Source organism: Rousettus aegyptiacus, unplaced genomic scaffold (genome assembly GCF_014176215.1).
Source record: "Rousettus aegyptiacus isolate mRouAeg1 unplaced genomic scaffold, mRouAeg1.p scaffold_m13_p_6, whole genome shotgun sequence".
NCBI lineage: Eukaryota > Metazoa > Chordata > Mammalia > Chiroptera > Pteropodidae > Rousettus > Rousettus aegyptiacus.
Window position 1 is genome coordinate 37,323,926 of NW_023416309.1, and position 13,197 is coordinate 37,337,122.

The following is a 13,197-nucleotide window of genomic DNA, read 5'->3' on the forward strand; positions in this document are numbered from 1 at the left end:
TCATTGCCACTACTTTAGGGCAGGGAAGGGGTAAGTCAGGGTCAAGGCCTAGTGAGTAGGTGTTCTGGTAATGCCTGCCACCTGTGCCCTTGGAGGGGTTGGGTGCCTTGAAGAATTCTTAGCTAATTCCTGTCATTACTGTTTGAGCTTACACAGAGATGCTTCTGGTTACATGCTACTGAGGCATAAGTATGTGGGGACAGGAATATCCGACAGCTGCATTATCAAAAGAAATCTTTATTCTCCAGCAGTATATACACATGCACCATCCCTGGTCCTCAGGGCCACATCCATCTGCACTCACCCCTCAGCAGCGTCTCTTTTTCTGACATACAAATGAAAAGCCCCAAGATCCTTCATCAGATACAAGGAGTCTCACACTCACTTTACAAATCCATTAGAAATCAGGATTCTCATGTTTCTTGTCTAGCCATGCAACAGAGGCCCAGCATTTGTGCTGTGTCTATGGGAAAGGCAGAGGCCACTGGTCCCCCTGCCTTGGCAAGATGGCTCAATAGGTTAGTAATTCCAGGTTAGATTGTCAGAACAGTCTAGACCAGGACTGAGGGCTCAGCTGCCAGGGCTCCCCAGCAGAAACCTATAGGCAAAAAGAATGTTGGCAGCATTAGTGGTGAAGCGCGTTTCATCCCATCTCTTCCTATGATCTAGAAACTCACCATTCTCCCCTGGCTGACACTGCCTCCTTGCGCACCAGTCTCTTTTTGTCATCCAGAGGTTTGGCTAAGGCCCGGATCACCTGTGGTTTGTACGGTAGCAGCTGTGGAGTTAGAAGAATGAATTTTAGCCTTGCGCAACCAAGGTAACCAAAAGAGTTGCTTCTCTGACTCTACAACTAATAACCTTCCTATTCTTTTTTAGTGATTCCAGAGGATGCTAGGTGGGTGGCAGGATGCCCAGTCTATTACAGGGTAGTCAGGCAGATCCTTGCCTACCTACATCTTGTAGTTCATACCTCAGTCACACAACAGGGTGGCCAATCCTGCTCGACTAAGGCAAAAAGTACTTCTCAGGCTCTTCTTAGAAGTTTCCAGGCCAGAGAGGGACATCTGAGGTACTCACCACAGGGACGGGCAGGCGAGTGAGAGCGTGCATGCACTGCAGCGCAGCAATCCGGACAGCCTGGAACACAACCACGGGAGGTGAGGGGAAACCCACGGAGGAGAGCCATAGGTACCAAAAAGATGCTGGGCTCAACGCACCATGGAAGGGCTAGAGCTGAGGTTCAGGAACTTGGTGACGAGGGTGTCAATGTGAAGACTCATAACTTGAGGTGCTTCCAGCAGAAGAGGCTGAAGGCAGCTGAGGGTGGAGAGCTGTACCACACAGTCAGGGCAGGACAGGGCCTCCAGCAGCAAGGAAAGCAGCTAAGGGGCCACAGGAAAGGTGAGGATGACCACGCAGGTGATGAACCTGCTTCTCCTCCACCACTCTAGCCCGCTGGGGGACAATGGTTTGGTCTCTTGCTTAGAGGCTCTGACTTCAAGGCTTACCGTGGGCAGCTCTGGCAAGAGCACAGGCTTGGGCAGCCTGTTAAGTACATGAGACAGACCCTTCAGGTAATTTGGCTTCACATCTGTAAAAAATGGAAAAGCTTAGGAGAGAAGCTAAGCTCATATAAAGCTTAAGAATTCAACTCAATTTCTGATGAAGCTGGGACATTAGCCTATAAAGAGCTTAAAAAACTCAAGCTCAGAATAAGCAAGGTAATGCCCACCAAAGGAAAAGAGTGGAAGAAGAATCTACAAGTTTAACCCTTTAGAGCACACTACAACTCTAAAGAAGCACTGAGGTCTTAACTTATTTTTGAGAACGTGGCCTGAGCAAAGGAGAGGCCTATATATTTGGGGCCTTTCTTTTAGACTGTCCTCACCTTGGGGAGCAGCATGGAAGCCCTGGACCAAAGCAGGCACATTATCTGTGAAGAACCGCTGGCGGAACATGATCCGCACTTCAGCATGGCCAGTACGAGTCAGTACGTCAGTGCAGTCAGACATGAGTAGAGAGAAGCCATCAGCTGCTGCTGGGCCTAGTTCTGGATCGCCCAGGAGGCCCATGAGCTGGACGGAGAAAAGAGAGCCTTTGAGGTACTTCAGGGAAGAAGCTTAAATACCCAAGAGGAGGATGGCAGTAATTTCTGGGCGGTACAGGATCAACAGGAAGTTAGTTCCTGTTTAGGTCCAAGGTTCTCCTGTCTTTAGAATGGACCTACCCGGTCTGTAAGGCAGGAGCTAAGAGGATGATATCTGAGCACTAGAGCCTTTGTTACCTGTGATCAGAGAAGAGAATGGTCAGGATGTGACACTCAAATCCCAGAACCCCGAGAAACATGCTTATGATCCCAAGTCTAATGGAGAACTTTCATTTAACTAGACAAAACTGTCTGTCTAACTAGAATCCATTGTGACTCCTTACCCAGAGAAGTAGTGTGAAGGCCTGACTACGATAGGGCCCAGAGCCCAGACCGGCTTCCACTTTGTTCATAGCCAGTTGTAGAAATTCATCCAGCTGTTGTCCTAAAAAGGAGGAGATGCAAAGGCTATATATTTATCCTTTAATAACTAAGGATATAAATCATTTCAGTGCAGAGGTCCCTGAGAAGCCATTAGAAAAGAATATAGTTTGGCTGTGGACTTTGGCCACTCAACTCTGGGACACCAGCCTGAGAGCCTGGTATTCTCATCAGGGGTGCTGGCATTTGAAAAGAGTTGTCTACTTTTAATAAAGAATTATCTCTAAGCTCCCTGTAGTGAGGATGATGACAGAATTAGATGGAGCTTGTAAGGGGGTACAAGCTCCAACTAGTTCTGTCATCTTCTTATCTTGTAATGCTTTGTTCAACTCTGGTCTTGACTCTTGTCACAAGGTCCCTTGGGAAGCCCTATTAGCAAATTCCTTTAAAAAGAATGAGGGCTGAACTTCCAGATTTTATCAGTAGTTGATTGAGGGAGGCTTCCAGTACCTGCCGGATGCTTGTTGAGGAGTCCTGCAAAGCACTTGGCAGCGGCAGTGGAGGAGAAGGGGCAGCTGCAGTAGCTCAGCTCTACAAGTTCCTGCATGAGTTGGTTCAGCTGAGGGATTTCCACCTACAAAAACTTGGTCATGTCATGGACCCAGAAGACACTTGGACTCAAAGAAATACCCAGGAGAAAGTGGCAGCAGGGGCCAGGATGGATGAGAACTGAATTCTCCAGTGAGGACAGAAGATCAGTGTAGCCTGTGATAATTTCAGCTCAGAAGTGACCTGGGACCCATCTCCCCTTGTTAGGATAGGGCACTCTTTAAATGTGTTCACTTACATTTCGAGGCAAGGAACAGACGAAGGCCATAAGCAGTGCAACCAACCTCCTCTGTCCTGAGGAGCCATCCTATAAAGGAAGAAGAGCCTAATCAAGCCTGTCCTGACAGCAATAGACTTGTCTGCCCCGATACCCATTCCAGATTAGCCCTAGAAAGTTGAAGGACAGAAGTCCCAGGATTCTCCTCCATCTAATCATCAGACACTTACCTGGAATGGCTGGAATCTGCAAGGGAAGCTATTTTCAGGTAGGAAGGAGATGTTGCCATCCAAGAAGAGAGGCACAACATGGGCGACACTCTGGGCAGCTAAGCTAGGGGGAAGAGCATTAGGTATCACCACAGAGCCAGAGTTGTAAAGCAGCCCTGGGGTTCCCGTTGGAGTTACTGAGTCATTGAGCCGGAGCATGATCACTGACACATTCAACAATTACTAATTTAGCAATATGTGACAGGAAGGATTTCGATTCTAGGCCCTGGTGATGACAGCCGTGAGCCAGACAGATCAAATCCCTACTCTGCAGCTCATTCCACAGAAAGAACTCAATGTATAGATTAAAAAATGCTCCATAGGTGATTCTTATGCCGCAGCTAAGAACCATCAGTCCACAGCTTATCCACCCCCACAATCCATGGTGCTAAAAGCCCCTTCTTCTTACTTTGCCAGAAAAACTTACAAATTAACTGCCTCCACATTTGATTCTGGGTAAAAGGACAGCTCAGAAGGCAGCTACCTGCTGCTGCTTCCCAAGATTGCTATCCTCCCTGGGATCAAGCCACATTCATGATTACACTCACTCAGGGCTTAAGTGGGTGGTGGCAGTGCCAATGACAGATACCATGGCAGCCAAGACTTCATCCTCCAAAAGCACTTTTCTCATAACTGAGTGTTCCTTCTCTGCAAAAGCAAAACAAAATACACACGTAGAATCACAAGGCCATGACTATGGTTTAGATTAGGTCCTGTCATCAAGACTGGGGCTTGACTCTAGGTACAACAGCAGCGGTTTCTAACCTATACTCTAATAGTGCTAGAGAACCAGTAAGGCAGCAGCAGCAGAAGTAGTCTAATGTGGGCCACAGGGAGTTCTCGAGAACTTTGTGCACAGTCCTTAGACTGGGCAGCAGTAGCAAACACGGCCAGCTAATATGAACATTCTTAACACCATAAATAGTTATAACTTTTCAAAAGCTTAAAAGGTAACATGAATTCATCTTTGTGGGTCCTTATTATTATAGCAGCTACCATACATCGAACTATGATACATACTTATATACATTACTGTATTGCCGGGCACTATACATTATTTTATTTAATCCTTAAAAACTACCCTGTGATATAGATATTCCTCTTTATCTGCACCTTATAAGTGAGGAAACATAGACTTAGAAAGGCTAAATTATCTTTACCTAAGTTAGCAAATAGTAGAGTTGAAGATTAAACCCAACCAGGTCTACTTGACTCCAGAGACTAATTCTAACTAAACTAATTACACAGCAAGTAAAGGGGTAAAAAGTGTGCATCTGTTTGAGTGCTGCTAACACTAACAGATTTTGGTTCCTGCTTTTGGTTAGGTTAGCACCCTTGCTTGAAGTGAAATCTCACTCTGGGGACAAAGGATTCAAAATAAGCCTCTGCTGATACAAAATGCAATACCAGTGATACACTGGGGGCGGCAGTGCTGTTCAACATTAGTGGAAAGCCGAAACCAGAGAAGGGGTAGGAGGTGAGGCAGAGAAGTTACCTGGCATAGATGCCTGCACTGTCAGAGCAAGCAGGCAAGGTATAGCTGTCTGATGGAAATACCAGCAGCTCTCGGGGTCCAGCTGGCATTTTTCTGCCACCTGCTGGAGGCTCTGACAGACAGCAATAACTTCGCTTGGTCCTGCAACCATATTCCCTGTGGTGAGAAAGTTTCCTCCATAAGAGTTTTCCTAAAAGCACTTCCAGGTATTTCAGATAGAGCAGATGGGAAGAACAATCCATACGAGTGACCAAGAGATCAAGAGTATCTTATTAAAGAGCAAAGTCATTTTGTTCTCTTAGATATTCTTTCTCATTTATTCAGATTTTGGCGCTGAGACATGTGCCATGCTAGGCTCTGCAGCAGAAGCATTCACATACATTGTCTCATTTCATAACCCTACAAAGATCATTTCCCCCATTTTATAGAGGAAGGTGTGGAGGCTCAATGAAACGGCCAGTGATTTTTCCAGGGTCACAGTAAATGCAAAGTCAGGAATCTAACCCAGGCCACATTCTGAGTCATCCAGATCATCCAGTAACACACCACCCACTGTCAACTGGATCTATCACAAGGGCTGGGCAGGGCAAAGGAGGGAGTTTAGGAGGGCCCATGGTGAGCATGCAGAAGTTTATTGTAGCAATAGCTGCTGTCACTTATGCCTTGGAATAGTGCTGCTCAAACTAGAGAGTACATATGAGTTACCTAGAGATCTTATTAAAATGTAGATTCTGATCAGTGCAGCCTGAGACGTGCTGCACTTCTAATAAGTTCCCAGATGATGCCCATGCTGCTGGTTGATAGGCCATATTTTGAACAGCCTGGGTTAGAGTGGTGCTTTTCAATTCTAGCTCCACATTAAAGTCATCTGGTCACTCTTAATTACTGTTGCCCAAGTCCTATCCTTCCTCACAAACTAATTTAGTTGGACTGAGGCCCATCATCAGTATTTTATTTTAAAAGTTCCCATGTGATACTCCATATAGCCACTATTGGAACCACTGTCTTAGAGGCATCAACTCTAAACTTGACTACAGCTCCTGTTCAGCCCAGCTCCTTGATGATCAATCTTGCTCGTTACCTTTGTTTATCCGGCAGAGATGCTGTAACAGCAGAGGCAGGGTCTCCTTGACAATGCTAGGATGTGTTGATACAGCCGACAAGGCTTGCAGACAGCGCAGATGCCGGGAGCATTTGGTGGGCCCATTCTCTCTAGCCAAATCCGACTCCCCTGAGTAACCCAGGAGACAAGGTTTCACTGTGTGATGGCCCCCAAACCTCCCTAGGAAGGGGCAGACCACACAGGTTCAGAGACACATACCTGTGCACAGGTCCTCAGCAAGCTTGGGTACTAGGTGGCTGCTGAAGGCCACAGGGTAAAGAGTGGCCAAGGTTCCTGATGCTTCCAGTGCTGCCACCCTGCTGGGGGCACAGGGTAGATGAGCATTAGCTGAGCCTTGGCCCATCATGCTCTTGCTTAGGTCTGCCATTAGACAGATTCAGGAGCATGGGCTCCTTAGGCCACAGCAAAGAGCAAGCCTCAAGTACCTAGTTGGACAGGACTTCTTAATGCCCAAGAAAAGAGAGCTGTCCCACATCTCCAACTGGCTGGCAGCCAGAGCCAAGCACAAGGCCCACCTCCCCTAGGGAGAACCAAGGGTCAGAAGCACATAGCCCTGGAACAGCTTGCTCTATCTCGCTGCTTTGGATTCTCACCAACTCTGGGAGTCCTCTTCCAGGAAGCTCAGTCTGTATAGGTGACCCACTGCCAGTTCCAAGTCCCGAGAAGACAGGAGATCTGTGTTAGAAGGGAACACAAACCGTATTTTTCTTCTCCTGTAGCCACCGCCACCCATCCAAAACCCCCATTAGAGATCCCAAATCAACTAGGACTGTAGTGAGAACCAGGGAATTAAGACTACTCTTCACTGAAGACAGAAAATCACAAGGAAAGGACAAGTACCCCTAATCTTTTCTCCTTAAGTGTACCTGGCTGGGCACCCAAGACTGTGAGTGTACGGATGCCGACAAGCTGAAGCTGGGTGTTGAGGTCTGTCAGGGCCATGAATACCAGTGAGCACAGCTGGTCCTTGAAACCATTCAGAGGCCTTTCACCTAGGGAGAGACGGTCCCAGTCAGAGGGAAGCCCTGCCTCAGCAGTGAGGCAAGGACAACGTGAGGCAGATTTAAAGAGCCTAATCCATTGAGTGTCCAGGAAAAAAAATAAAGAGGTCTCATTCGTTAAGTATTTTGTTGTACTACAATCTCTGAACAACAGGAACATTGTTCTAGACTACTTCTTCATGGCACTCTTTGCCTGCCATCCTTTATAGGGTTACAGTGCTCTGAGAGGTGATCTCACCCTTGTCTTCATAGGTCCATTTCTGTTGCAGCTTCAAGAAGCCCAGGATCATTTCAAGGATTGTCCGCCGCTGGTTGCTCTGCAATGTTTTAAGGGATATTGGAGTCAAGGAATTTTTAAAGAGTTTTACTCTTGCTACTTTGGAAGTGGGGTGAATTATTCTTTCATGTAAGAGTGTCAGGAAAAGAGTGAATAAGGGGACCAGCATCAGTTAATAGGAGTAAAACCCAAATTTACTATCTGGGCCCAAGCTCAATACTTAGCACTCTCTCTGTGAGAAAGGGATCCCAGCAAGGGGTTCCAGCATTTCCTCAAAAGATTCTGTTCCTTTACCTGACTGTGCTTGTGGAACTGTTCCAGCAGCAAAGGCAGTACGTTGCTGGTGATGTGGTCACAGGCCCGGGCAGATGCACCTGCAGCTGCCTGCAACAGCTTGGCACTAGGCCACACCAGTTTCATGTCGGGTTCACACAGATGGTGCCTGCAGTCTAGAGAGGCAGCATGTCACAGACCTGGGAGTAGGCCACATGTTGCCTGATTTCCCCACAGTCCATAAAAGTTGGAGAATGAGACTTGGGACAGTTTGCTAGCAGTTACCACTGATATTGTTTTCAATTCAAAGTAGGGCTCCAGTCCCCAAATCACTGAACACGGTGGGGCTACATAGGAAAGGTCACTGACCCTCAAGGAATTTCTTTCTATCAGGCTCACTCCCCTTTCTGGCTGCCATGGCCCCATTACCCTGTAGAATGTTGCTAAGGAAGGAGTCAAGGAGGTCCTCAGCATCAGCCCTCAGCACAGAGCGAGACAAACACGCAGTCAGGGAGTGGAGGGCCGCCAGGCCCTCGGCCTCCACCCGCTCACTTGCCGTCTGGAACACCTGTCAGGGAGGGATCCCATGGCTACTGAGGTGAGCCTGCACAAGGTGAGACCCCATCCACACACTGCCTAGTTTCTTTGGAAGGGGGGTGGTGATACAGCAATGGAAATTAACCCCTCAAATGAGTTTCTTCTCAACTGGTATATTCTCACGAAGTCCTTAGTCCCACTGGGACAGATACACATACTTTTTGAGAAACGAGATGCCAACATTGAGCAGTAGCTATTAGGATACCCTACCCTATGTCTCTTCCTCTCCGCCTCTATTTGGCATGGTGCCATGGGCACCATGACTATGCTCCTTACTATGAAAGGTAATCAACCGCCATCATCAAGCAGCTGACTCTTACATAGGGACTCTCCTTTGTTGTTCAACTGAAAGTATGCCCCACTGCTTGTTTGATGAATAACCAGGTATATTAACAGAGGAAAAAACACAGAGTACATTATTTCCCCTGATGCCTGACAACTGGGAATTAATAGTAGTGAGTTTATCTAAGTAGCACTCACCTCTCTGCGGATAGAAGCCCAAAGGCTAGGAAGGAAGTCCTTCAGTTCCTTCTGTCCATACACAGCACAGCAAGCATTCTGCCAAGGAAAGCACAAGTATCTACACACTCAGAATTCCTAAGATATGCAGGCGCCTCAGCATAATGGTATCTGAAGGAGCCTGGCTCTCAGCAGAACCAGCAGGACTTCCTAACAGTCCTGCCCAAGACACAGAAAAATAGTTCACCCTAACTGATGAAAATGAGCATCAAGAGGGAGCCCTGGTCAGCCTTCTCTTGGCTCCTACTCAGTTACTATATGACAAGACAATATGCAGCTGGGGCCTTTAGGTCAAATATAGGCCCAGATCCTAGTATCTTTCTTTTGAGGCCCAGTGAACGGTTCCCTGGCTCTCCAATAATCTATAATCCTTTAGCACCCCTAATTTGTCTAAAGGTAGCTGGACACGGGAAGGAGAAAAATCACTCACCAGAGTCTGCAGAGAATCCAGCTTGGCACTCAGAATCTCGGAATCCACTTTCTCGATCAGCAGAGGCAGCAGGAACTGTGGGAGAGAACGAGGAACTGAAGTCTGAGATGGGTAGTGCTGCAGCACACGAAGGCCGAACAGTCCCTATTGCCACCAGATCCCAGGGGCGGTTGCTATATCTTGAATCAGGAGTTGTGACTGTAAGCCAACCTTGCCAAGATGTGGCCATACCCCCGGTTACCTGAAAAAATGGGCTAGTTGGCAAATCTATAGGATTTCAAAAAATAGCACCAGATGGAGACTGGATTACTGTTTTAAAGGAAGAGACTGTAAAGTTTTCTCCTTTGAAGGTCTGAAGACACCTGTAGGATGTCATACCTTCAAATGTATACTGGATCTTTTTTTCTCCCCATGCTTTTACTGTATTTTTTTCAGAGCCTTCTATGGGTTGAGGCTTCATACCCTAACCCAGGCTAGACCCACCTCAGCAAACTGTGGTGTGGAAGCCAGGACAGCTCGGAGACTCAGGATGAGATCTTCTCTCTGGATACCATGGGGATCATTAGGTGGCTGGAAAAGGGAAAAGGGCCATGGGTTCATATAACTCTTTGGATACAGGTTTGAACGTGACAACCCAGAGAACAGGGTGATATTTATACCCGAAATGGCAGAATAGTATGACGTGAGACTCCAGTAGGAAAACATGCTCACTTTTACATGTTCTTTGGGAATTTCTGTCTTTGGGCATTTATTTTCTATCTGATCACACAGTTTCTATCTGATCTATCATCTCACAACTCAGAGATAAGCACCATTAACTTTCTGGTGCATTACTTTCTTTTCTGTATATGACTACGTTAGTAGATGCTATTTCCCTTTAAAATATATACTTTTAGAAGGTGTTTTTTCTTTTTTGTTCATATGATTTGTAATTTATTTTTTCACTTAATACAATAGGAATATTTTTCCATGGTATTAAATTATTCTTTCATGACAATTTTAGTGGTTGACACAATTTCATTGTGTAGCTGAGCCATAATTTATTTAAATAATCCCCCTTTGATGGAAACTTCTATTTTTTATCCTTACGAAAAGCTGTAATTTGGCAATATAAAAAGCATTGATGGTTTCTGCGTCAAGATGGCAGATTGAAAACATGTAGAGCCTTTCCTTTTCCTCTTTAGAAATTCTATGAAAAATACAGTAAAATGATTTTCTTTTCCTTTTTAAGACATCAAGCTAAAGGTTGAAGAGAACACAATAAAAGATGTTAGCAACAAAACTTTTGAAGTGGAAAAGCAGATGGGAAGAAGAAAATGACTTAGCAGGGCCAATAAAAACAGAATCCTCAGTAGGCTTGAGGAAAGCTGAGTAACTACCCATATACAGTGCTCGGGAAGTTTTGTAACTGGCAGTACCAGGCACCTTTGGAATTGGGAGTGGGGTTAGAGAAGCAAGCTGATCTCCTTTATTGCCTCTTAACTTCTCCCTAACTGCAGCATCTGGAGGTTTAATTCTCTGGAAAAGATAAGACAGAAGTCTTTAAGTCTTGGAGATGCAGATGTAGTTGAGAGCCTGCGTGCTGTACCAAAAGATATAGTCCAAGTGGTATGGTACTGAGTGCTGAAATTTTCTAGTTCTTCCAGCCCCATCTACTTGTAGTCTGACCTCTCCCTCTAGATAAATCTAAGGTCTTTTTAAAGAAGAATCTGACAGCCCAAGGAGGAGAATACACTGGGGGTTCCCAAACAGTCCATGTAAGCCACTCTACAGTGATGCTCATATTCAACAAACCCATTGCATGTGCTCAGAGCTCCCACTTTGATATTTTTATAATCTTCACTTTGAAACATGTGCAACTCCCAAGGATTACCAGATAGCTCAGAAAAGCCTCTCACTTGGAAATTGAGACCAAAATAAATTGGAAAAAAATCTTGGATGAAACAAAGACCACATATGTGGAGAGGAAAAATGTTTAAAAATGTCATTAATGTTTCCTAAAAAGAAAGTAATTTACCTATAAATTAAAAAAGAACAGAATGCTATTAAAAAAAAAAGTTCAGAGATCATCAACAACAGCAAAAGGATCTTGGAAATTCAAAGTCTAAGTGCAGAAATAAAAAAAAAAAAATTAATAGAAGGGGTTGTAGGATGATGTGCTGATCCTTGGCATTTCTGTCCTCAGGTCCATTTCTTGGGCTGACCACTACAGGCTGCATTTCCCAGGCTCCCATACTGGCCTGTATTCAGCCAATGGGAGACACTTATAGATGAAGGGCAAAAGGAAGAGAAAAGCCATGGTACTTCTTCCCAACCCTCTGATTCAGATGGCACCTTCTGCATTGACAGTTATCTCTTTCATGGCTCCAGCTCTCACTGACAAGCCCACTGTGGTCCTAGTTTTTGTCAGATACTCTCAGCCCCTGGAGTCCAGTAACATTAACTCTTACAGGTCAGGGAGGGTAATGGCTTCCTGCTGTTAATAACCTCTGGGTGGCCTCGCTATCCTGTTTGGCTTCTTAGCTCTCCTATCACTTTTCTAAACGATTTCCTGCATTAAATAATTTGTTTTAAATACCAAACTGGTTTCTGTTTTCATGGCTTGACTTTGATACAAAAGATAAAATTGTGAAATTCTCTCATAAAGTAACAATAGAGGTAGAAATATGAAAGAAAAGGTAAGATATTCAGAGGTCTAACAAAAGATTAATAGGAGTTCCAAAAAGAAGAAACAGAGAAAACAGAAGGGAAGAAATGCAAGGAAATTTGCCAGGACTAAAGGACATGAATTTCCGGATTGACAGGACCTACCAAGAACCCAGTACAATGCATGAAAACAGACCCATAATAAGGCATAATGATGTGAAATTTCAATATACTGGGGGCACACTCAACCTTAAAAGTTTCTAGTTAAGGAGGAAAAAATGAATATAAAGGTTTACAAATCAGAAGGAATTTAGACTTCTCTACGGAACTGAACACTAGAGATCAATGCAGAAATGCTTTCAAAATCTTGGGAAAAAAGAATTTCCATTTTTGAATTTTATACTCATATTATCAATAAGTGGAAAGAAAGAAGACAGATATTTTAGTTTTATAAAATCTAAAAGGTTTCAGTTTCTACATACTCTCTCAGGAAGCTAACAAAGGATGTGTACCACCAAAATGAGAGAGTAAACCATAAAATGGGGCATACATGAACACAGGAAATAGGAGATGCCATCTAAGAGAAAGAATAAAGGAATCCCTAGGATGATGGTGAAGGAAGATTTCGTGTCTACTCCACATGAGTAGGAAGCAACCAGCTGAGATCGTATGGCCAAGGTAAGAATAGTTTTATATTTTTAAATGGTTAAAAAAAATCAAAATAATATCTATGATATATGGAAATTATATGAAATTTAAATTTCCACATCCATAAATTTTTATTGCAATATAGCCTCTGTACCATATTCCAGTGGCTATGGCTGTTTTTGTGTCAGAACATCAGAGTTGAGGAGTTGCAAGAGACCATATGGCCTATAAAGCCTAAAATAGACATTATCTGGCCCTTTACAGAAAAAAGTTTGCCAACCCCTGTCCAGAGTGAGCATACAGGCATAGTGATGTGATCCACTATGATGATGGCATAAGGCCAAAATAGATTGATAAGACCATACAAAATATTTCTCAAATAGTTACACTAAAGCCAGGTGTGTCTATTTTAATTGACAAGAACTTTCTACTTCCCACAGACTGCTGTATAGAGGAACACAGAACATCTGCTCAAATAAGAGAAATTCTCCAATCATTATCTATAACCTTGTTTTGCCTAGAACATCTCTGAGAAAATATATAAGCAGTTGGGAGCAGTGATCATCTATAAAGAAAAAATGGATGGTGGCTGTAAAGGAGTGTAAAGAGGCTTAATTCTCTAT

At 44.5% G+C, this 13,197-nt stretch overlaps 1 protein-coding gene across 5 annotated transcripts in view; it reads right to left on the reverse strand.

The window, feature by feature from the left end:
- Nucleotides 1–217: 217 nt before the first annotated feature.
- MMS19 (MMS19 homolog, cytosolic iron-sulfur assembly component) overlaps nucleotides 218–13,197 on the reverse strand; it is a 29,016-nt gene continuing 16,036 nt past the window's right edge. Inside the window, exons 9-31 of one of the 5 annotated variants that reach the window (XM_016164212.2) lie at nucleotides 9,764–9,850; nucleotides 9,281–9,355; nucleotides 8,812–8,889; nucleotides 8,164–8,302; nucleotides 7,756–7,910; nucleotides 7,423–7,501; nucleotides 7,050–7,175; nucleotides 6,777–6,858; nucleotides 6,382–6,482; nucleotides 6,142–6,291; nucleotides 5,061–5,216; nucleotides 4,114–4,213; nucleotides 3,527–3,629; nucleotides 3,318–3,386; nucleotides 2,981–3,104; nucleotides 2,434–2,534; nucleotides 2,231–2,287; nucleotides 1,892–2,078; nucleotides 1,512–1,594; nucleotides 1,221–1,385; nucleotides 1,081–1,140; nucleotides 678–778; nucleotides 218–598 (exon numbers count right to left, since the gene is read on the reverse strand). In XM_016164212.2, coding sequence (XP_016019698.2) covers nucleotides 571–598; nucleotides 678–778; nucleotides 1,081–1,140; nucleotides 1,221–1,385; nucleotides 1,512–1,594; nucleotides 1,892–2,078; nucleotides 2,231–2,287; nucleotides 2,434–2,534; nucleotides 2,981–3,104; nucleotides 3,318–3,386; nucleotides 3,527–3,629; nucleotides 4,114–4,213; nucleotides 5,061–5,216; nucleotides 6,142–6,291; nucleotides 6,382–6,482; nucleotides 6,777–6,858; nucleotides 7,050–7,175; nucleotides 7,423–7,501; nucleotides 7,756–7,910; nucleotides 8,164–8,302; nucleotides 8,812–8,889; nucleotides 9,281–9,355; nucleotides 9,764–9,850 — 2,406 coding nt within the window. In that variant the 3' untranslated portion in view covers nucleotides 218–570. Of the gene's footprint in view, nucleotides 599–677; nucleotides 779–1,080; nucleotides 1,141–1,220; nucleotides 1,386–1,511; nucleotides 1,595–1,891; nucleotides 2,079–2,230; nucleotides 2,288–2,433; nucleotides 2,535–2,980; nucleotides 3,105–3,317; nucleotides 3,387–3,526; nucleotides 3,630–4,113; nucleotides 4,214–5,060; nucleotides 5,217–6,141; nucleotides 6,292–6,381; nucleotides 6,483–6,776; nucleotides 6,859–7,049; nucleotides 7,176–7,422; nucleotides 7,502–7,755; nucleotides 7,911–8,163; nucleotides 8,325–8,811; nucleotides 8,891–9,280; nucleotides 9,356–9,763; nucleotides 9,851–13,197 lie in introns of those variants that run through there. The other 4 variants (XM_016164213.2, XM_016164214.2, XM_036223859.1 and 1 more) reach the window with 4 other exon arrangements.